The sequence below is a fragment of the Leptopilina boulardi genome, unplaced genomic scaffold (assembly GCF_019393585.1).
Source record: "Leptopilina boulardi isolate dan_hultmark-lab unplaced genomic scaffold, ZJU_Lbou_2.1 LbouV2_330, whole genome shotgun sequence".
Taxonomy (NCBI): domain Eukaryota; kingdom Metazoa; phylum Arthropoda; class Insecta; order Hymenoptera; family Figitidae; genus Leptopilina; species Leptopilina boulardi.
Window position 1 is genome coordinate 4,219,616 of NW_026137897.1, and position 23,953 is coordinate 4,243,568.

The window sequence follows — 23,953 nt, forward strand, 5'->3', positions numbered from 1 at the left end:
AATTCTGTCCAATCAAACGTCTGTCAAATGAAAAGTCTGTTATATGAATCGTCTGCCGTGTAAATATTCTATCCAATGAGAGTTCTGCTATACTTATGTTCTGTTGAATGGAAATTCTGTCAGATAAAATTTCTGTTAAGTAACATTTCTGTTAGATAAAAATTCTGTCCAATCAAACGTCTGTCAAATGAAAAGTCTGTTATATGAATCGTCTGCCGTGTAAATATTCTATCCAATGAGAGTTCTGCTATACTTATGTTCTGTTGAATGGAAATTCTGTCAGATAAAATTTCTGTTAAGTGACATTTCTGTTAGATAAAAATTCTGTCCAATCAAACGTCTGTCAAATGAAAAGTCTGTTATATGAATCGTCTGCCGTGTAAAAATTCTATTCAATGAGAGTTCTGCTATACTTATGTTCTGTTGAATGGAAATTCTGTCAGATAAAATTTCTGTTAAGTGACATTTCTGTTAGATAAAAATTCTGTCCAATCAAACGTCTGTCAAATGAAAAGTCTGTTATATGAATCGTCTGCCGTGTAAATATTCTGTCCAATGAGAGTTCTGCTATACTTATCTTCTGTTGAATGAAAATTCTATCAGATAAAATTTCTGTTAAGTAACATTTCTGTTCGATAAAAATTCTGTCCAATCAAACGTCTGTCCAATGAAAAGTCTGTTATATGAATCGTCTGTCATGTAAATATTCTGTCCAATGAAATTTCTGTTATATAAATTTCTGTCAAATGGCATTTCTGTCATATGAAGTTTAGGGGATTTTCATGCGACTCCTTTGCAAATCGTCTTGTGCGTTTGCCTTAACCCTGCGGCTAATATTCTGCATATTGTTTATGTTTATCACATGTTTGTACTACCGTGATGGTTATAAATCAATTCAGTAGTCGTTTTTTAATTAAAAGTATTATTTATACAATTAACTTATATATAGAAGAACACTAATTTTTTAAAATGAGATATGGGCAAATTGTCATAGGACCTGCTGGTTGTGGAAAGGTAGAGTTACCATTTGATAGGTTAAACTTTAGTATTTGAAATTTTAAAATCAACTCTTGTATAACAAAAAAATTATTAATGTTACAATTTAACTGTAATAATATAATTATTATAATCATCTGTATTCTATAATTAGTTATTTGCATTAATGAAACTAATAAATAAACGCATTAAATTTACATGGATTTTTTCTACGTTTTGGTAAATTAAATGTTATGGCATCTGCTTAATGATTTAAAAATTCAAAAACCGCACAAATCTTTTGTACTTATATGTAACTATGTGGAAAAAAATTGTCAACCTTCAAAAAAAAATTTTTAATCTGGCAATCATGGCTTAACTTAAGCAAGTAAAAAAATTAAGTAACTAATTACGCCATTTAGTTAATTAATTTTTTTCAGTGAATATTTGACAAAATAATTATACATTGTACATTTTTAAACTGAAAAGTTATTTCAAAAAACAAGTTTTACCCTCATATCACACTAATAACGCCACCCCCTATCGGGTCTGACATAATGTCTGGGAGTGTTTTTGAGAGCCCTACAATATGCAATTGAAAATAGAAAAAAATTCCTATTGGTTTGCTTAAAAATCGCAAAAAACGATTTTTGGGAGTGAACTTTAGGGACTGTTTTCACCCCTTATATATGCGATAGGGCACTTATAAAAATATACATGTCAAATATTTTTTAAAGAACTACAACATATCACAAGATGAGCGAAATCGGTGATGTACAACATTTTGTAATGTTGATGGTTCGTAATATCGAAATTTTTGAAGTCCCGAGCTCGTCGTTATAACGAGATTCAAGTCCATATTAATTGTATTCTTTTTTTATTGCAGTCAACATTTTGTTCTGTTTTACAACGACAAGCAGCAGATGATAATAAGATAATTGAAATAGTTAACTTAGATCCTGCAGCTGATTACTTCGAATATACTCCTTTTGTAGACATTAGAGAATTGATTCATGTAGATGATACAATGGAAGATTCTGAATTAAAATTTGGTCCCAATGGAGGTCTGCTTTATTGTATGGAGTAAGTATTGAAATTTTTAAAATAAATATAACGTCTATAAAGTTAATTATTAACGTATAAAAAACATTTTTTAAAGACGAAAATAATAAAATTATGTATCTTAAGAAAAGGTCTTTTTTAATAATTTGTTGATCAATAAACATTGCTGAAAATACATTAAAGAGCAAAATTTATATAATTTTCCATCCACAAAATATTTCTTTGAAAATCTTTGATTATAAACGTTGTGAACTTCCTTGTCGTTTTCAAAGCTCATGACTAACTTTTTTTAGCTTTATATAATAACAAATAAATTTAAATACAAAATAATTAATTTAAATAACATTTTAAACTAATAAAAAAATGTCTATAGAATTTTACTAGAATAATTGAGGTACATGAATTTCCCATTTTAACAAAAAATGAGGTATATTGTAGGGTTAAGTGATTCGAATTCTAAGATATAATTTTCTTCTGTAGAATGTTAATTTTGCAGACAAAAAATTAGAAAGAATATTAATTTATTCGAATATTAAAGTTTCAAAAAATAAAAATGGTCGAAAATTAATTTGTCAAAAATATTTCTGTGCGAACTTTAAATTTGAACACCCTATTGAAAAAAAACACGTATAATTGTACGTATAATAATACGTATAATTATACGTATAATAATACGCATAATAATACGCATAATTATACGCATAATTATACGTATTATTATACGTATAATTATATGTATTATTATACGTTTAATTATACGTATAATAAGACATACGAATTTGAAACAAGAATTATACGTATAATTATACGTATATTAATACGTATAATTAATTATACGTATAATAATACGTATAATAATACGTATAATTATACGTATTATTATACGTATAATTATAATTCTATTAAAAATAGAATAATAGAATAGAATAATTAGTAGCAAAATTGCGCTGAAAATTTTTAGAAATTTTAAAATGCAAATTAAATTTCACGAAAAAAAATATCGTCGAATGTCAATTCAAGCAGTCACCCATCCAAGTACTAACCGCGTCCAACGTTGCTTAACTTCCGTGATCTGATGAGAACTTGTTCCTTCGCCTTGGTGTTTCCGCTGTCTTGTCTTGATTAATAACTTTGTCGTATAAGTATCACTAAAAGTGAGGTTAGGTGCGATACAATACTTATACGACAAAGTTATTAATCAAGACAAGACAGCGGAAACACCAAGGCGAAGGAACAAGTTCTCATCAGATCACGGAAGTTAAGCAACGTTGGACGCGGTTAGTACTTGGATGGGTGACTGCTTGAATTGACATTCGACGATATTTTTTTTCGTGAAATTTAATTTGCATTTTAAAATTTCTAAAAATTTTCAGCGCAATTTTGCTACTAATTATTCTATTCTATTATTCTATTTTTAATAGAATTATAATTATACGTATAATAATACGTATAATTATACGTATTATTATACGTATTATTATACGTATAATTAATTATACGTATTATTATACGTATAATTATACGTATAATTCTTGTTTCAAATTCGTATGTCTTATTATACGTATAATTATACGTATAATAATACGTATAATTATACGTATAATAATACGTATAATTATACGTACAATTATACGTATAATTATACGTACAATTATACGTATTATTATACGTATAATTATACGTGTTTTTTTTCAATAGGGCATTCACATTTTTCTTGATAATTTCTAATTGGTCGAATTTAAAGTTCTCGCTGAATTGTATTTTGCGCCTCCTTCTCAAGATCAACTCGTAGTACCCCGTCCCTCGTGCCAAATTTATCACATTTTTAAAGAATAATTGCAAAAAATTTGCAATTGCGCGCCTTGCGGATCTTCATTTATTTTCAGGTCTTCTTGTTTCATTTATTTCATTCCTTTTCTTTGTGCCATACAATACACTTAAAAATGGGTAAGAGAAATTATTATTCGAGTAGTGACGAATATTCAAGAAAAATTGAGAAGAAAATAAAAAAATTGAAGAGAAAAGTAGATCGCCACAAGAAGAAAAATAGAAGATATTCAACGGAATCGTCAAGTTCAACAAATTCAACGCGGAGCCAAAGTCCAATAGGTATTGATAGCGAAATATTATCATTACGAATGTATTAGAGCGAAGACTACCGAAGGCGATCGGAAGAGCGATAAGGTGTGCGAACGGATATAAGAGTTAGTGAAGTTTTGAGCGTCTTACGATTAAGTGCGATTCTTAAAATATAAGTAATCCAAGTTTATGCGAATATATTGAAGTGCGTTATTAGATATTATATAAATACGTTTAGTTATAAGTGTTACATTCAATAAATACAGTTCATTATTATTAAACTCTGTGATAGTGCGATTTATTTAACTTTTCCCACTAAACAGTATCGTTGATTCGACTCACGATCAATCTATTCGATCCTAAAATAATAACTAGTTTCACCTTTCTAACATTCAGAAGTGGGATTGAATATCCTAAAGTGCTGTGAGTAAGTTTCGTGTTGTGTAAAAACCGAAATTTTCGAGACAATTATAGTGTGAAAAGAGATTTTGTTCATTGTGCGACAAAGTTTTCTAACATGGCGTCGATTTAATGATGGCGTCGCGTCGGTTGAATATTCATACAAATTCTTCGAGTGAATTTACTATAAGTACTCATGGCGTCAAATCAGGAACAAAGTGTGTCAAACTCAGAGTTTGAGAACTTCATGCATCAGCAACAAACCACTGATTCCACACCTCAACAAAATATTCAGCATCAAGATGATAATCTTAATAATATTCCAAGATGGTCGAGAGGACGAGGAAATTGGGGACGAAACAGAAACAACGACAATCTTCCCGGCTCACAGGAATCACGTGATCCCCAAAATCATCAAGCACACGTTCGACGCATGCTCGATTTACAAGCGGGACTTGACAACGACGCAAACCGACAAAATCCAGCCAATCTACAACTACGACAAGACCTCTATAGTCTCCCACCAACACAACCTCTGATTAATCCCAATCATGGACAGAGACCTCACACATCCACTGAGCAACCAACTCTATCAAACCTCGAACAGATAATGCTAACGATGCTAGAAGACGGACGTCGTCGAGAAACAGCAATGTTGAACGTTCTTCAAAATTTAAATCTTGGTGCTCCTCAGCCACAACCTCAAGCCTCTACTTCACAAAATGTTCCCAGTTACCACATTATGCCCGATTTGTCGAAGGGTATCTCGACGTTTGACGGAGAACTACAGACTTCGAAAGCACGCGAGTGGATAGAATCACTCGATTCGATGAAAACGCTACATCAGTGGCCAGACAGCTTCGCATTAGAAACTGTCAAGATTCATCTCACCGAGGGCGCAAAAGACTGGTATACTCTTCGTAGAAGGGAATTTGTTGATTGGAATACATTTCGTACAGCTTTTTGGACTTCGTACGTTATAGAGGAAACAAAATCCGACAAATGGGAACGTATGAAAAATCGCGTACAAGATAAAAACGAAAAATTGAGCACCTATTTTTACGCCAAAGTTAAATTGTGCGTTCAACTTGGTTTATCACTTAAAGACACCAAACAACAGGTACTCATTGGACTATGGTCCAAGGACACTTGCTTAGCGATGTCTTCACGACAACATGATAACGTCGACAAACTTCTGTGGGATATTGTCGAATTCGAACGAATTAACGAACTACGCGTAGAACGAATAAAAGGATCGAAGCCAACGCAACCAGCATCTATCAAGAATAAGCCCAGGCTTCGCACTCTTCGACTAAAAGCTACTATTTGCTACTTTTTTGATGGTTGGCTACTTTTTGGCTACTTTTTCACTATTTAGACAACTTTTTGTTACTTTTTTGCTGACTAATGAGTTCAAAACCTGTATATGGTTTTAAGTAATTTTAAATAGCACACAAAAATTGGATCTATAAAGTGCTGAATATCTTGCAGTTACTTTAACCCATTTAAATTTATGAAAAACTGTGAAAAATTGGTATTAAATCAGTTCTTTAAATTTCAAATATGCCTAAATAAATATTAATAAAAAACTTAAAGATTTTAAAATTTTCTAGAAATTAGAAGAAAATAAAAAAACTAGATAAAAATAAATATCTAAATAAAAATAAAAATAAACTATATAAATAAAAAAACTAGAAATTAAGAAAACAGAGTGATTTATCCCCACCACCGAAATATATATAGATAACCGGATATTTTTCACAGTTTTACATAAATGTTAATGCGCTAGGTTAAAGTAACCGCAAGATATTTAGCACCTTATAGATCTAATTTTTGTGTCTTTTTTGTGTTCTGTTTAAACTTACTTACTTTCACTGACCAACTTTGAAAACATATTTTATCTATTATTTTCATTTATTCACTTAATTAACAAACCCCCACAAAAAAAATTTTGTCCGGCAAAATAGACTAGTCATTCTTACGTATTTTGGGTCACTGAATCCGAATCCGGGGTCAGAATTTAAAAGTTGGTTCTTATTTTTAAGATAAACTCAAAAAACTGCTTAAAAAAGAAAAAAAATCAAAAAGTGAAAAAATTTTTGTATGACACTGCGATAGTGTAATTCAATGTATTTTTAGTCACTGATTCCGAATCCAAAGTTAGAATTGTTAGATTTGCTGAAATGTTTTGAGATAATTGCAAAAAACTCAATAAACAAAAATTCAAAAAAATTCAAAATCAGTTTTTTGGCATTATCTCCAAAATTTAAGCTTATCTCTCAATTCTGACTTCGAATTCGAATTCAGTGGAAAAAAGTACAATGTACATGGAAATACAATATCTTAGTGTTTCGGCAAAAAATTATCTTTGTCGACAGGAAAAACTAAGTGTTATTTTAACACCAGAATTGGTGTTAAAATAACACGCAACAAATTTTACTCTAAATCTGGGTTAAATCTTATGGGTTTTAGCATTGGAGAAATTTACCCGCAACAAAAATAACACCAGCTTTTTTCTGTGTCCCTAATTCAGGATTTTTATCAGATTTTTGCGATTATCTCTAAGAACTAAGACGTAACAATGACTACTCTATTTCGCCGGACAAAATTAATTTTTTTTCTGAGGCTGTGTAGTCAATAAAAGATAATAAATTAATTAATTCTGAACAAGAGACAGTAAAATACATTGTACATTTTAAAAGAGTTGTCAATATTTTTAATAATCTTTCTAATTGCTGAAAATGTGAGTTTTCCATATCTTCTCCATTTTAAACTCATATTTCAAGATAAATAATAAAATTTTTGACTTAATTGTTTTTATTTCGTTGTCTAAATATCATCCAGAATCATTTCGGAAAGTATCTATTTTTTTAAAAAATTAGGCCTTAACGACTTTTGATATAAAATATAATGGATTGAGTCAAAAATTTGTAATGACCTCTTTTGCCATTTAAATGTTCGAAAATTCTTTACTTTTATGGTATAATTTTAATTTTTTATACCCTAAAAACAAAGTATTATGCAAATTATTATGTAAATTAGGTGTTGAAATTTAATTTTTTTAAATTAAATACAATTTAATATATAAACTACACATATTATTAATTTTTTCCGTAGGCTACTTTTTTTACTTTTCAGGCTACTTTTTGCTACTATTTTTTTATTGACTAATGAGTGCGAAGCCTGTAAGCCGATAAATTCGCAACCTCAATCGTCAAAAGATAACTCGACTCCATCCACCAGTTCCAATAAACCCCCAAACTCAAATACGGATAAGCGACCCCCAGTAAAAAACGAACGAGGGGAAATGAAGTGCTACAATTGTAGTCAGTTTGGACATATTTCCAAAAATTGTCCTGAACCTCCAAAAATAGAAACTTGCAAAAAATGTGGTCAACAAGGACATACACAAAGACATTGTACGCGCGAAGTGAATGCTGTTAATCGAGATACAAATACAGTGTTCCCCCACAGTGTTGATAATACTCTACAAAAATATTTAAAATTAGTGAAAATCAAAGATCAGTCATTAAGCGGTATGATTGACATGGGAAGTTCCGACTGCTTAATCAAAGAATCGATTGCGCGCGCGTTAAATACAGAAATTGTGAATGATATGGTAAAATTGAAAAGTTGGGGTCCTCATTTTACGGTAAACTCTCTGGGAAGTATCTTGGCAGATATTTCTATCGATGAAGTGACAGTGTGTAATGTTTTCATTCATATAATTCCGGACGATTACCAGGAAATAGAAATCTTGATTGGGCGTTCCTTCACCGATGCCCCTACCATCAATTACTCCAAGTGCGGCGATATATTACAATTTTCCAAGTGTGACGCAGCATACCTGTACGAGCTCCCCACCAACAATTCCCAGTGTGAGCAATTCTTAGCCAGTGAGAATAGTGAGTTGCCCCCTCATTCAGTGTGCTGTATAAGGGTGTCAAGTGGGGATGACTCCGACCTCCTTGTCCCTCTTGTGAATACGAGTGATAAGCCTATTCCCATTGATAAAGGATCTATGATCTTAGAGGGAGAAACCCCCCACCCAATTCCAATTCAACAAGCTTCCAGTCAACAACGGTCTACAATCAGCGAAGAAGATATCAACGTGGAGAGCGACACAGAGCGTGAGATTATAAAAGATTTATTGAATGTATTAAATAAATATCGACATATAATTTCTGTAGATTTAGACGAGATAGGATGTACATCGTTAATAGAGATGGAAATTTTGGAAAAAGATGGTAGTACCCCCGTATGGAAGAAACCGTATCGTGCAAGTGTAGACGAACGAAAAATCATGAAAGAAATTTTACAACAATACAGAAAATTAGGTATAGTAAAAGATACTAATTCATCTTACGCTAGTCCTGTTTTGTTAATTCGTAAGAAAAACGGCGAATATAGATTAGTCATCGATTATCGTGGATTAAACAGTCAAACAATTCGGTTACACTTTCCGCTACCCGATTTAGATGACCATCTATCTCAAATTGGTGATAGTAATCTTTTTATTGTTCTCGATCTAAAAATGGGTTATATGCAAGTCCCTCTGACACCCGAAGCCCAAAAGAAAACGGCGTTCATCACACCTGATGAAACTGGTGAGTTCACTAGAATGGTTTTTGGTCTAATGAACGCACCATTTTATTTTTCTAAATTAATGGCAAAAGTTTTAGGTCCATTGCGCGAACATAGGGTCATGCACTTTTTGGACGACATCTTTATTCCAGGTAAATCGTGGGTAGATCTAAAAGAAAGATTTATTTTAGTTTTAGAAGCGCTTTCAAAAGCAGGTTTAACAATTAATCTTCAAAAATCGAAATTTCTCATGAAAAAAGTTACATACCTGGGACATGAGATCTCGTCTAATGGCATTGAACCAGGACAAAATAAATTGCGTGCAATACTCGAATTTCCGGAACCAACCAATGTACATGAGTTACGTAGATTTTTAGGTCTATGTGGTTTCTTCCGCCGTTATGTATTTCAGTTTGCGACAATTGCGAGTCCATTATATAAATTATTGAAAAATAATGTTCCGTTCCTAATGGGTACTACCGAGAAGCAAGCTTTTAAAATATTATGTGAAAAGTTGAGTCATCCTCCGGCCCTAAAAGCTTATTCTCCTACGAAAGTAACTGAACTTCATACAGACGCGAGTTCTGTTGGATTAGCCGCGATGCTTTTACAAAAGGGAGAAGACTCAAAATTTCACCCCGTATATGCAATTAGCCGTCGTACTACCGATCCAGAAAGCAACTATCATTTAAGTAAACTTGAATTATTGTCAATCATGTGGGCGGTCACAAGACTTCGTACGTGGCTGATAAATATTCACTTCACAATAGTGACAGACTGTCAAGCACTATTGTATTTAAATACTCAGAAAACTAAAAATGCTCAAATGATTCGTTGGGCAAATCTTCTCTCGGAATATAATTTTGATATAGTCCATCGCGCGGGAACTAAAATGCCACATGTCGATGCTTTGAGTCGAGCCCCTTTGGAAGACAGCAATTCAAATGACCTTATAGAGCGAACAATCAATGTATTTTCAATTACCAATATCGAAGATGAAATTGTTATGTACCAATTCACCGATCCGATGCTGCGAAGAAAAAGTGAAATTCTTAAGAAACCCGAGAAAACGCGAAACAAATATGAAATAAGCGAGATACGAGACTATGTATTGAAAAACGGAATTTTGTATAAAAATTCAGGCGGAAAATTGTTGTATGTAATTCCACCTCCTCTTCGAAAAAGTTTAATGATACAATTTCATAACTTACAAGGTCACACTGGAGCTGATCGAACAATCGCAAAAATTAGAGAATATTATTATTTTCCATATATGGCGAGATACGTGCGACAACATATTCGAAGTTGCGTTCAGTGTCTTTTCACGAAGGTCAAAACAGGACCTCAAGCAGGGGAACTGCATCCTATTCCTCCGGGATATAGACCCTTTTCTTTAATTCACATCGACCACGTGGGACCTTTTGTTACCACTTCAGCGAAAAATAAATATATTCTTGTGATTGCCGACACATTAACAAAATTTATTATTTTAAATGCGGTTCGTGATACGAAAACAAAAAATGTAATTAAAGTATTAGAAAATGTAATTTTAGATTTTGGTGCTCCAGAGCGAATTATATCAGACAGAGGTACGTGTTTTACCTCTCATTTATATGAGGAATTTTGCGCTACTCATGGAATTAAAATTACATTTAACTCTCCGCGTCACCCTCAAGCGAACGGTCTCGTCGAAAGAGCAAATTTTACAATTATTCCTGCGATACAAGCGAGTATTAAAAACGAAAACGGTAAAGATTGGGACAAAATCCTAAAAAAAGTTCAAAGAGACTTAAACGAATCGCCGAATAAGGCAACAGGTAAAAGTCCTTTTGAACTCTTGTACGGTTACATAAATCGACACGACGAAGGTCATTTACGAACGCTGACTATTGATGATCAGAATCGTTACGTTTCCCCAATAGCACTCAGGAATGAAGCGAGACAAAAAATTTTAAGCGAACAAATAAAATACAAATCCAGATATGACGCAAAACATGTCACTGTAAAATTCTCCCTGGGTAATATTGTGGTAATGCGCGACGTTCCTCAGGTTACGGGGGAGTCAACAAAACTTCAATCGAAATTCCGCGGGCCCCTCGTAATTACAAAAATTTATTCTTCTGATACCTACGGAGTAGCCGATTTAAGAAGTAAAGAGGCGGGACGTCGATATGCGTCAACAGCACACGCATCGCAATTGAAATTGTGGCGACCTTCCGAATTCGATGTCATTGAAGGTCTAGACGAAACAGATAGCGATAAATTGTCAGTTCATTCAGAACAAGTTGACGACGAAAATCAAGGTGAACATGTAAACGACGAAAATGAATCACTTTCTTCTGATTCCGAAAAATCAGTTAGCCAACGTCCTAAGCGTGAACGTAAAGCTCCGAAGCGTTACGGTATTGATGAAAATTAAAATGTGTGAAAATTGAGCGAATCTATTTGTAATATGTTAAAATGTCTAAATATTCGAAAATTAAAATTATCTCGAGACGAGAAAATTAAAGGATGGCCGAGTGATAGCGAAATATTATCATTACGAATGTATTAGAGCGAAGACTACCGAAGGCGATCGGAAGAGCGATAAGGTGTGCGAACGGATATAAGAGTTAGTGAAGTTTTGAGCGTCTTACGATTAAGTGCGATTCTTAAAATATAAGTAATCCAAGTTTATGCGAATATATTGAAGTGCGTTATTAGATATTATATAAATACGTTTAGTTATAAGGGTTACATTCAATAAATACAGTTCATTATTATTAAACTCTGTGATAGTGCGATTTATTTAACTTTTCCCACTAAACAGTATCGTTGATTCGACTCACGATCAATCTATTCGATCCTAAAATAATAACTAGTTTCACCTTTCTAACAGTATATTAATGCCGCCATCTTTCATTTGAAAATATTGATGTTCAAATCTAACAAACTCTAATCTGTTATGATTATAAATTTTATAATAAAATTTAAATCTACAAAGGCTCTAACCTATATGTGAAGAACAGCTATTGCTGTTAATAATTCTTGGGCTCTAACCCAAGAATTCTACTCTTATAAGAGTAGTGAATATTATTCTTATTTGGGCTCTGACCTATATAAGACATCTTTTTATAAAAGATTACATAATCTTCTTTAATATATTCCATATTATAAAATAAATTTGCATAAAACGAAAAATAACATTATTCATGTTTTTCATGAATAGAAATTATAAAATTTTTTCCACTCTTTAACAGATTATCGAAGGCGTTATGAACGTTCAGTTTCAATTGAGAGTACAGCGAATTCAACTGATGATGTTGATCCTCAGAATATTGTTCAGCCTATAACCTCTGCTGAAAAACCTATTAATTCTGGAAACAATAATGAGGAAAAAATTATTGAATCTCAAAAAATAAAGGACTCTTTTGGAAGTACACTCCAGGAGGAGGTTATAAATGTTATTGGAAAACGTAGAGCAACTAGAATTTTAGCACCGGCAATCCATCAGGATTTTGTTGATCGTTGGTCCGAAATCATAAAATTCGGTTTACCTAAAGAAGAAATCGAGGGAATTAGTTCAAAATACTCACCTATAAACAATTGTGTCGACATTGATCCTCCAAAACTTAACGAGGAAGTAAAATTAGGATTCAAAGATAAACAAGCTCCTTTATTAAGAGATGGAAGAATTGTTGAAAAGCAACAAAAAATTACCATTTGTGTTTCAGCTTTATCAAAAGCTATTTCTTTAATTATTGAAAGATAATCTTTCTCATACTGATATTATTGCTTTGATCGAAATTTTGAGTGATTCAACTCGTTTATTATTGGATTTACAATTTAATGAAACGCAAATCAGGAAAAATCTTATATTATCAAATATCGATGAAAATTTAAAAGATGCCTTAAAATCCACACCAATTGATAAGTTCCTATTCGGGAAAAATATTGTCGAAAGTTTGAAGTCTGCCAAAGTAATGGAAGCATCTTCCAAAACTTTAAAACCAAAAGGTAAAAAGTTCCCAGCTTCAAAAAACTTGAAAGGCCCGTTTCCATCGCGAGTTCATCAGAAGACTTATCCTGCAGTCCAGAACGGGTCAAGAAGAACCACTGCAGGTCCCCCAAGGTCATACAAAACTCGATATCCACAGAACAAGAGTTCTTACAAGACAAAAGTTTGTTGCTTTAAAAAATAACGCTGGGAATTACGATGCAATTGTTACATTTCTCCCTAACACATCAGACATACAATGGTGGCAGCGTCACATTAAATCTGGATTTAATTCTATAAAAGGGCTTAAATTTTGCTTAGAAATTTTTACGGACGCTTCATTAACTGGATGGGGAGCTGTATGTAATAATAAAAAAGCTAACGGGTTTTGGTCACAAAATGAGCGCGAAAAACCAATAAACGTTTTAGAAATGCAAGCAGCATTCTTCGGTTTAAAATGTTTTGCTAAAAATTACCACAATTGTGATATTCTATTAAGAATAGATAATACAACGGCTACTTCATATATAAATAGGATGGGTGGAATCAAATTTAAAGAGTTAAATCGAATTTCAAAAGAAATTTGGCAATGGTGCGAAAAGCTTAAAATTTAGATATTTGCCTCCTATATTAGTTCGAAAGAAAACTTTCAAGCAGATACAGAATCGAGAAAATTGGAACCTAAAACTGAATTTGAATTATCTAACTCTGCGTTTTCTACAATTATTCGAGAATTTTGTAAACCGGAAATTGATATATTTGCAAGTCGAACAGATAAGAAATTCGGTCGCTACGTTTCTTGGAAAAAAGATCCTGAATCAGAAGCTGTTGATGCGTTTACATTAGATTGGAGCAAATTTTTGTTTTATGCTTTTCCACCATTCAGCATTATTTTAAAAACTCTTCGTAAAATTAAAAGAGACCAAACAGAAGGTATCATGGTTGTACCTAACTGGCCAGCACAGCCATGGTATCCTTTATTCACATCTATGTTAATTCGTAAACCTATTCATTTTACTCCAAATATAAATCTTTTAATTTCTTCTGATAGGAGCCATCATCCTCTATGGAAAAACCTTTCCCTGGTGTCCGGATGGTTATCAGGGAAGCCTTTTTGAAGCAAGGTACACCCCCAAGAATCTATAGATATTATAATTCAATAATGGTTTATCATATAGTTCGATAAATGCAACAAGATCGGCTATATCATTAATTATGAAATCTAATATTTCTCAAGATTCAAGGTTAAAACGTTTCTTCAAAGGCGTCTCTGGTTTAAGACCTTCCAGACCAAAATACGATTATACATGGGATCCAAAATCAGTTCTTGATTATTTTCGATCAAAACCTCCTAATCAAGAATTGACTTTAGAACAATTATCCAAAAAACTTATAAGTCTTTTTGCACTTGTAACTGGTCACCGGATGCAAACCTTTTCATTGATTAAAATTGAGAACATTATAATTCAAAGTAATTCAATCGTTATTATAATTCCGGATCATGTAAAAACTTCTAATATAACTAGATTACAACCTTTGTTAACTCTTGCATTTTACCATGAATCAAAAGTTTGTGCAGCATCAACCTTAACATGTTATTTAGAAAAAACTAAGGAAATTCGGAATTCAAATCAAAAATTATTTTTGTCCTTTCGTAAACCGTTTGAACCAGTTACATGTCAGACACTCAATCACTGGGTAAAGGATATACTCAAAAACAGCGGAATAGACACAGAAGTATTCGCGACACATAGCACGCGTCACGCATCTACTTCTGCCGCTAAAAAAATTAGGGGTTGATTTAGCTTTAGTAGGTAAAACTGCTGGCTGGACAAAAGACTCTGAAACATTCGCAAAATTTTACGATAAGCAAATAGTGACTGACAGTGGTCAATTTGCACTAAGTATCCTACAAGGATAATTATTTAGTTTAAGTTAATGTTTTTCTAAGTACATTAATTACAATTATTTTTTATAACTCGTAAATTCAACATTTACATAATTTGTTTACATCGGTTTAATTAAGTTAAAAAATGTTACAAAAGTCGAAATAAAGAATAAAAATACTTTACAATAATTTCTCAGTTATTTAAGATGCCGTAATTAACTTTCAACATCTACGAGTTGATCTTGAGGAGGAGGCGCAAAATACAATTGTAAAATTGAACGAACATACCTTGTGAAGTTCGATTTTAATTGTATGAGCGCTTCCTCCGAAAAGATCAATCCCACCCTAAACACTCAATATGACCCAATTATCTAAATTCATCAATTTTAGTTAATTCCCCTTTTTTCAAATTACGGCAAAATTTTAAATGAAATGAAATAAATGAAACAAAAATAAATGAAGATCCACAAGGCGCGCAATTGCAAATTTTTTGCAATTATTCTTTAAAAATGTGATAAATTTGGCACGAGGGACGGGGTACTACGAGTTGATCTTTTCGGAGGAGGCGCTCATACAATTAAAATCGAACTTCACAAGGTATGTTCGTTCAATTTTACAATTGTTTCTGGAAAATTGATTTTCGACCATTTTCATTTTCTAGAATTTTACTAATATAATCTAACAAATTAATATTCTTCCTCATCTTTTTTGCAAAATTAATACCTATTCTGTAAACTTAATATTCTATGAAATGTTTCACACAAATTGAAATTGGATCAAATTTAATTTCTGGCAAATGAATTTTCATCTGAATAAACATTTTGTTAAAATTGATTTTCGAACTATTTGCATTTTCTAGAAAATTAATATTGGAACAAATAAATATTCTTCAAAATTAATATTTTACAATTATATAATTGATTCTATCAAATCATAATTCTAAATATTTATTTTAGAGCTTATTCATACATTCTAAAATGATTTAATCTTGGGTAAAATATTTATCCGAATTTAAAATGTCATAGGTAAATTTCACGTGAAATCATAAATATTTGTTTTAGATACTTAATGGAACATACTGAATGGTTAGAAGATCAACTGGGCGATACAGATGATGATTACATATTATTTGATTGTCCTGGTCAAATAGAACTCTACACTCATATGAATGAAATGCAACAATTAATTTCTACTTTACAAAGGATGAATTTCAATTTGTGTAGCGTTTTTTTACTGGATAGTCAGTTTATGGTTGATGGATCGAAGTTTATGTCTGGTACAATGTCAGCACTCAGTACAATGATCAATTTGGAATTGCCACATGTTAACATTGTAACAAAAATGGATTTATTATCAAAGAACGCTAAAAAACAGTTAGATAAATTTCTAGAACCTGATCCACAAAGTTTATTGGCTGAAATGAAAGATGATCCATGGAATGAAAAATATAAAAATTTAACAAATGCTATAGGAAATGTAATTGAAAATTACAGTCTTGTCAAATTTTATCCATTAAATATTAAAGATGAAGAAAGTATTGCAGACATAAAAATTACTATTGACAATATTATTCAATACGGAGAAGAAGAGGATGTAAAAACAAAAGATTTTGATGAGCCCGATGAAGATAATGATGATTAAAGAATTTTCAGAGTTTTATAAATTATTTTTTTTATACCAATTTGTATCAATAAATTATTACGTTTTATTGAAACTTTTTTTGATTATTTAACAAAAAATGTGTATCTTGTGAACACAAAAAAAATATTTTTTGCATTTACAATAAAAATGATCTAACAATTCAAAATATTACGTATTTTAAAGTAATTTTTTGAAATAGTAAATTAAATTTTAATAAAGTCTTTAACTTATGATAAAAAATTAAATCACAATTTCAATATTTCACAAACAAATAAATAATTATTACTAAAACATAAATTTAAATCGATCATTTAATTTTAGTAAAAATGATGCTAGGTAAAAAAATAAAATTATTGTCGAATCTCAATAATATAAAAAACAACTTTTTATTACATTTATTCAATTGGGTTAAAGTTTTTACTAAATGGAAATATTTTCAGCATAAAAATAAAAAAAACTATTTTCTTAAAAATGAGAAGCTCATTACACTAGCGTAGTAAAAAACGTATTGTGTGAAAAGTGATGTTTTTCATTTTTCGAAAATGTTTTTTATGATTTTTTTACTGCAAAGTAGGTACTTAGCAACTTTAAATCCAACCATTTAAATTTTTTTTAATTTAACGTTAAATCTCTTCATATATCTTTTATATTTGAAAATAACGCATTCATTCACTTGTTATAAAAATAATAAAACTCTGAAAACTGCGACTTGAATTTGAAGGAACAGGTTCCTTCTTACAAAGCACACACTTTATTCGCATTTTTCAATAATTATAACAACATAAAAAAAGTACTACCACGTTTCATGCGTAAAGCAAAGGAATTTTCGTGAGTAGGCAGTCTGTCACTGCCAAAATCCAATGCTTTGCTCATGCGTGAGCACAAGAGGACAGATATACGGTTTCGGTTGTCTTTCTCTTTCTATGCAGCGGACGCTTAGGTACAGTCCTTCCCCACTCTATTTATAATAACTCTATGTATGGCACTCCAGGATTTTTTTGACGATAGAAACTCATAGTTATTGATATTAACACGAGAGCGCGCTGAGTGATAAGCGCATGCTCCGTTAAAAGTTTTTCGAAATTTGTTTTGAACTGTCAAACTGTATTATTATTAAGGTTGTTAATTATAAAGAAGTAATTCTTAATAATTATTTAATTATAATTATTTTGAAAATTGAAATTTTTTTTTAATATACTAATTTTCTTCGATACAAAAAAATAGTGTAATAAACAAATTTCAAAAAATGAATGAAACTTTGTGAAGAATGTAAAAATTATATTTTCAAACAGTAAGTACTTTCTTTCATTATATAAATTAAAATTAATTATCTTATTCTTTACTACGAGGTGAATTCCATGAAATGGATAGTAAACATATTAAATAAACAAATATTTTATAATTAACAATCAGAAGTCATCATTTTCCATTTAACCAAATATATTTGTTTTTTAATTATAAAAAATAAGATAGATGACAAATAAATTTTCTTTTACCCTTGAATAATATAGAATGTTTAATTTTATATTTTCTTTTTAAGATTCGTGAAGCTCTGTACAATATGAGCAAGAGGAAATGTATTGTTCCAAATTGTCTTGGAAAGGACGAAAAAACATTCCACACTTTTCCTGCCAATAAAGATCTTGGTAGAAAATGGATAACTGCGATCGACAGTCCAGTTCTGAAAAATTTAAGCTATGAAGATATTAGGAAGAAACAATTAAAAGTTTGCAAAAAACATTTCAATGATAATGCGTATATGGGCGGCATTTCAAAGCCTAACCTAAAGTTTGATGCGGTACCTACAGTTGATGTTTCAAATCCAAATTTGATTGAGAAGGATGTTATAATTGATAATCAAGAAAATATTGAGTCCTTGTGTATTGATTTAAATGCACAGTTAACAATGTCTTCATTGTCATCAGGTTTATCGTACTCCTCTGTAGATAATGATGATAATGAACTAAGACAATCATCCTTAAATTCCTCTTTTGGATTTTTTGAAAATTCAAATATTGATAATGAGTACGAATTTATGAGTAACAACAATCCTCCTTTACATGAAATGAACATTAACGAAAATCAAGAGATTCCACAGTCACCAAAAAGTAGGAGAACTACTTCTTTGAAACCTAGACAACTTTCTTTTCGCAAACTGTATAAGGTAGAATTGTCTCCTGTTGTAAAAAAAATGCACCAAATAACAAAAGCAGCGAAAAAGCGTTATTTTGATACAGCGTACCGTTTAAAAAGGTACAATTAATAAAATGAATTTTTATATTTATTTTAAAATTATTATATAATCAAATTTATAGTGTTTAAATTTTGGATTTTTTTTATTTAAATTTGATTATAATGTCTATAAATTTTACAATTTTTTTTAAATTGCAGTCTTTAAAAATCTGTTAAAACTATAAATTCAAAAAATTTAAATTAATTCTCATATACATTTTAATTCCTAATGTACAATTTTAAGAAAAATCAATTTGTAAAAATTTTATTTATCAAAAAATTTAAAAATTTAATTTTTATGAAATAGAAATTAGGATTATTGAAAAAATTTCTTAAGAAATATTATTACAGATATCAATTCTTTTACATAAAAATTCAAACTCAAAAAAAGTATAACATATAAAATTTTAAATAATTTAAAATTTAATTTTATAAAAATAGTACAAGTTGCTATTTTTAAATTTAAAAAATTTACTTCATAAAAATATCTAATTATAGAGTAAGAAGTCGTTTAGCAGATATAAAAAAAAAGTTCCAAATATGTCGAAACTTTCAAATGTCCAACGAGAATTTATTCAAATGCATATAAATAATGCTGGAAAGGCAAAGAAGGGCAGAAGATTCACTAAAAATCAAAAAATTATATGTTTGTCAATTTATAAATTGTCAACTAAAGTTTATAAGTTTCTTGAATCTATTTTCATATGTCCTTCAATAAGATCTTTACGGAGATTTTCATGCAAATTAAATTTGTACACTGGCATTAATGCTAATTTGATAGAACATTTAAAAACCCAAGTATCCACTATAAAAACAGAAAGAGAAAAAGCCGCAGCACTGATGTGGGATGAATTTTCAGTTCGACCTTTTGTTTCTTATGATTCCAAAAGAGATTTCATCCTAGGTTTCGAAGATTTCGGAACGAAAAGAACAAGCAAATTTGCTGATCATGTACTCGTCTTCATGTTGCGTTGCTTGAATACTGGGGCAAAAAAGGCAATATCATATTATTTTCCTAACAATGGAGCTGCATGGGAGCAGTTGATAGTTTGTATCAAAGAAAATGTTCGGGCCGTAAAAAAGACAGGGTTAAAGTTGATGTTAACCATTTGTGATCAAGGTCCATCAAACTGTAAAGCCATCAATGAGTTGAAGGACCAGTATAAAGAGAAGTGTATTAAGAACAATATTAAACTTGGTAACCACTTTTGATTAAAATTTTTAATATAAATATATTAAAAAATAGAATATTTATATCATAATTACTATTGTATAGTGCTTAAGCAGCAATTCGTGTATTAACAAAATAAATATTAATACAATAATAATAATAATAATAAATATGTATTCTTTTATTTATTATTTACCCTCCCATAACTTAATAAAATAGTTATATAATATATATAATTTTAAAATTAATGACTATGTTAGGAAATCCAGTGGAGCTAGAAATTGAAGGGGTAAAGCTCTGTGTAATGTTCGATCCGGTCCACCTTGTAAAAAGTATGCGAAACAATTCAGTGGTAAAAGATGTTGAATTAGATTATAGAGAATCTAATTCAAAGAGAGGAGTGGAACGAAAATACGCGTGTTGGGATCATATAGAAAATGCCTTTGATATGGATCAACAAAGTGATTCCTTGCACAAATTTATGCCTAAAATTAAGGAAGAACATGTTCGTCCCAACAAATTGAAAAAAATGAAAGTTTCCGTTTGCACTCAAACTCTCAGTGAAACAATGGCAACGTTTATTAATCATGCTGTAAATCTTGGGGGTATTATATTAAATCTAAAAATAGTTATTCACTTTAAACTTTTTTTTATATAAGTGAAAAAAATTTTATTACAGAAACCATTCAAACGGAGACAGGAAAACTTTCTTTGCCGCATGAAGCGAAAAATACTGCCCGATATGCACTCTTCATGGATCAGGTATTTGACTCTGTGAATGGGCAGAGTATTAATCCTGACAAACCATTGCGTGGAGTGCTTCACGATAAGAGTCCACACATCGAATTTTGGAAAACAGCCCGCCTAAATTTCAAATCGATGAGATTTGTGGATAAAAAAACAAAAATTGCACTTCCTGATCCTCCATGTTTAAAAGCTTGGCCAGACGTATTTGAGTGCTTTAAGATAGTTTGGGAGCGATGCAAAAGTCTCAAAATCCCTTTCTTGAAATTAGGTCTTATAAATCAAGACTGCTTGGAAAATTTGTTTGGATGCTTCCGTAGTCACAGTCACCGATTTACGAAACTCAATTGTACTCAAGTCAGTGGTTCTACATAATAAATTTCACAGTATCCGGATATTCAGGAATTCTAAGGACACCCTTCAGATGTCTGAGAGATTTTAAAAATTTGGATATCTGTGGATGTCATGAAAACATCCTAGGAACATCCCAATTTCCTGATATCTCTAAGAAGCCCGTTGGATGTCCGCAGGAATATCCGTTGCTGTCAGGATATTTTCCTCATAAATTCTATATTATCTCGATTTAAATATTAATACATAACTTTCCTTTTAATTCTATTAATCATATAATCCTGTATATCCTATATTTATTTAATAATTAAACTAGGTTGACGGAATCTTTAAAACATTTCTTATCAACAATGAGACTTCTTCACATGCCATAGGGTCAAATTGTAAAAAAGATGCTGGATCATCACTATTTTCACTTCTGTCGTTAATTGATGATGAAAATGGATCTGAAGAAATTACGAGAGCAAAAACATTTTGTGTCGATGATGAACCTGAGCATCCTTCCACATTTCAGTTAAAAAAATCACGTTTAAATTTCCGGACGAATCGACGTACAGCGGCTATTTTTGCAAGAAACTTGCTTCTTGACGATTGCATGAAAAAATGTAAAAACTGTCAATCTGTCTTTTTTACATTACCAGAAAAAACAGACCTGGAACATCCACTGAATTCCATGAAAACTTCTGCAATGGATTACTTTGAACGCGGATTCATGCAAGCCACAAACGTGATCATGCGAAAATTGCCTTTGATGTGTTTCAGAAGAAACGTTCGAGAAACTCTTGTCCAATTTGTAAATAGAAGAATAGATTTCGAGTGGATGACGTGTACCGAACACAGAAGGTTTCTATCAGAAAAGTTTTTGCGGTCAATTGTTGTATTTACCATCAATCAATGGTGCTCACATTTGAATAAAATTCTAAGTGGAAGTATAATGCGTCATGGGGGAAGCATCGTTGAGCAATATGCTAGACAGGTGTACTTAAAGATAAGGAAACAAAATCAAGGCGTTGATAAACAGTGAGTTAAAAAAAAATAATTATTAAAATTGTATTTTTTAAAAAATATTAATAATAAAATAAAAAAATTATGTTTTTAGAAAGGGATATGTAGCATGATTCTATTTCGCATTTACCGGTTACATCTGTTTATTATCATACGACATTTCAAAATTCAAAAAACATAGAAGAAAATTTCAATTGGATTTTTAGATGTTCTCTTCAATTATCAGTTTAATATGTTGATGAATTCTGTAATAAGAACAGAAAAAATGGAAAATTTTATTTCGGCCCGTATGAAAATAACACAAAATCAACATATAAAAAAAATATTTTTTAATTTTAAAGAACATTTTTTAAATGTGCTGAATGTATTGTTTCAATTTTATTATAAATTTCTTATTTGTAAATAGTTTAAGTGATCAAATGTTACGAAAATGTTGAATAAATGATTAAATATGTAAAAAGCTTTTCAATTAATTATATTTCACATTCTATTATTCTCTTTTCTGTTAATTCAGAAATTGTTAAATTAAATTGAATTGCTTAAGAATTAAGATGTTATTAATTTTTAAATTATTAAATATTATTAAATATAAATTAAACTCATAAATCCAAAATTAAATTATGTATAATTTAATTATTGGCACAATCTCAATAATAATACAGTTTGACAGTTCAAAACAAATTTCGAAAAACTTTTAACGGAGCATGCGCTTATCACTCAGCGCGCTCTCGTGTTAATATCAATAACTATGAGTTTCTATCGTCAAAAAAATCCTGGAGTGCCATCCCCATGCGAAGGCTGACAAAATATAATTTAAACCGAAACATATAAAAGTGTGTTTTAAATATTTATTTTTAAGAAAGTTGTAAAAGTTTTATATATAATGAGTGTAGAAGAAGGGAAGAAATTCGTAGACGTAAGTATTTAATGTGATTACGTTTTGAATTAAAGTAAACAAAGTTGTAATTAATGTTTTCTGCAATGTTTGTTGATAGTTTTTCATTGAAGTTGTTATTGCATTGGTGAAAATTTATTCTTTTAGTTTTCAGTGTTATAAATTTTAATAAAATGAAAAAAGTAAAAATAAGTAAATGATGCCTGCAAATAATTTTTTTTTTCGTTTGTAGGTTATGGTGCAGTGCTGTTTGGAAGAAAACCAAACTTTCGAGTTATTACAAGATAATTTGATGTCAGTACATCTTCCGTCAAAAAGCTGGGGTTATACAAGAGGAAATTAATTTTTTCTTGGTTTTGAGAAGGCTGAGAAAGAAGCATTGATTCGAAAAAGAATTGTGGTATTTCCCACTTTAAAAGTTAAAATTTTTTTGGATGACAAAGAAATGGTATTTTCACAGTTTCTAAAATTAACGAGTATAGACGAATTAAATAGACTTTTGAAATGTATAGAAAACATTGAATTATAAATTAATAATTGAAACGAATTGTATATAATAATTACAATGTAGTGGTAAGAACATTAATGTACTAAGAATTTTCGAAATTTATATTATTGTATATATGTTGCAAGAATGTGATTTTTACAAAAGAAATAAATTGTATATTATTTTTTAAGAATGTAGTTTATTTTAAATATTTTTAAATAAATATTCAATGTACTTTAAACATTTACGAAGATATAGTAATTTTAAATTATAATTTAAAATTGCAATTTAACATTTTTTTAAAAATAAACATTTAAGATAAGTTAAACATGTATATAAATCGAAATTTACTTTATAGTTAAGTCTTATTTTTTGAAATTTACATTTTCAGAAAATAAATTGCCAATGTCTGTGAGACATATATTACAATAAGAACATATGTTTTAAATCTTTCTATTTCTTAG

At 30.5% G+C, this 23,953-nt stretch overlaps 2 protein-coding genes and 1 long non-coding RNA gene across 3 annotated transcripts; all 3 read left to right on the top strand.

The window, feature by feature from the left end:
• The first annotated feature begins 796 nt into the window (after positions 1-796).
• LOC127285246 (GPN-loop GTPase 3) lies at positions 797-16,677 on the top strand. Its single transcript, XM_051311147.1, has 3 exons — positions 797-1,014; positions 1,862-2,058; positions 16,025-16,677. Exons 1-3 carry the CDS (start codon positions 970-972, stop codon positions 16,602-16,604), a joined length of 822 nt encoding a protein of 273 aa, XP_051167104.1. The 5' UTR covers positions 797-969; the 3' UTR covers positions 16,605-16,677.
• A 2,634-nt stretch (positions 16,678-19,311) lies between these two features.
• LOC127285182 (uncharacterized) lies at positions 19,312-22,546 on the top strand. Its single transcript, XM_051311049.1, has 2 exons — positions 19,312-22,122; positions 22,202-22,546. The coding sequence occupies exons 1-2, from the start codon at positions 21,698-21,700 to the stop codon at positions 22,218-22,220; spliced, it is 444 nt and encodes a 147-aa protein (XP_051167006.1). The 5' UTR covers positions 19,312-21,697; the 3' UTR covers positions 22,221-22,546.
• A 311-nt stretch (positions 22,547-22,857) lies between these two features.
• Positions 22,858-23,682, top strand: LOC127285198 (uncharacterized). Its single transcript, XR_007843572.1, has 2 exons — positions 22,858-23,023; positions 23,235-23,682. It is a non-coding gene; the product is annotated as an uncharacterized LOC127285198 (long non-coding RNA).
• Positions 23,683-23,953: the final 271 nt, after the last annotated feature.

Bases quoted from the DNA above. Each gene is read 5' to 3' on its own strand.
- LOC127285246 (XM_051311147.1), top strand. From the start codon at position 970: ATGAGATATGGGCAAATTGTCATAGGACCTGCTGGTTGTGGAAAG. The intron at 1,015-1,861 runs GTAGAGTTACCA...TTTTTATTGCAG, and splicing joins GACCTGCTGGTTGTGGAAAG to TCAACATTTTGTTCTGTTTT. The intron at 2,059-16,024 runs GTAAGTATTGAA...TATTTGTTTTAG, and splicing joins GGTCTGCTTTATTGTATGGA to ATACTTAATGGAACATACTG.
- LOC127285182 (XM_051311049.1), top strand. From the start codon at position 21,698: ATGAAAAAATGTAAAAACTGTCAATCTGTCTTTTTTACATTACCAGAA.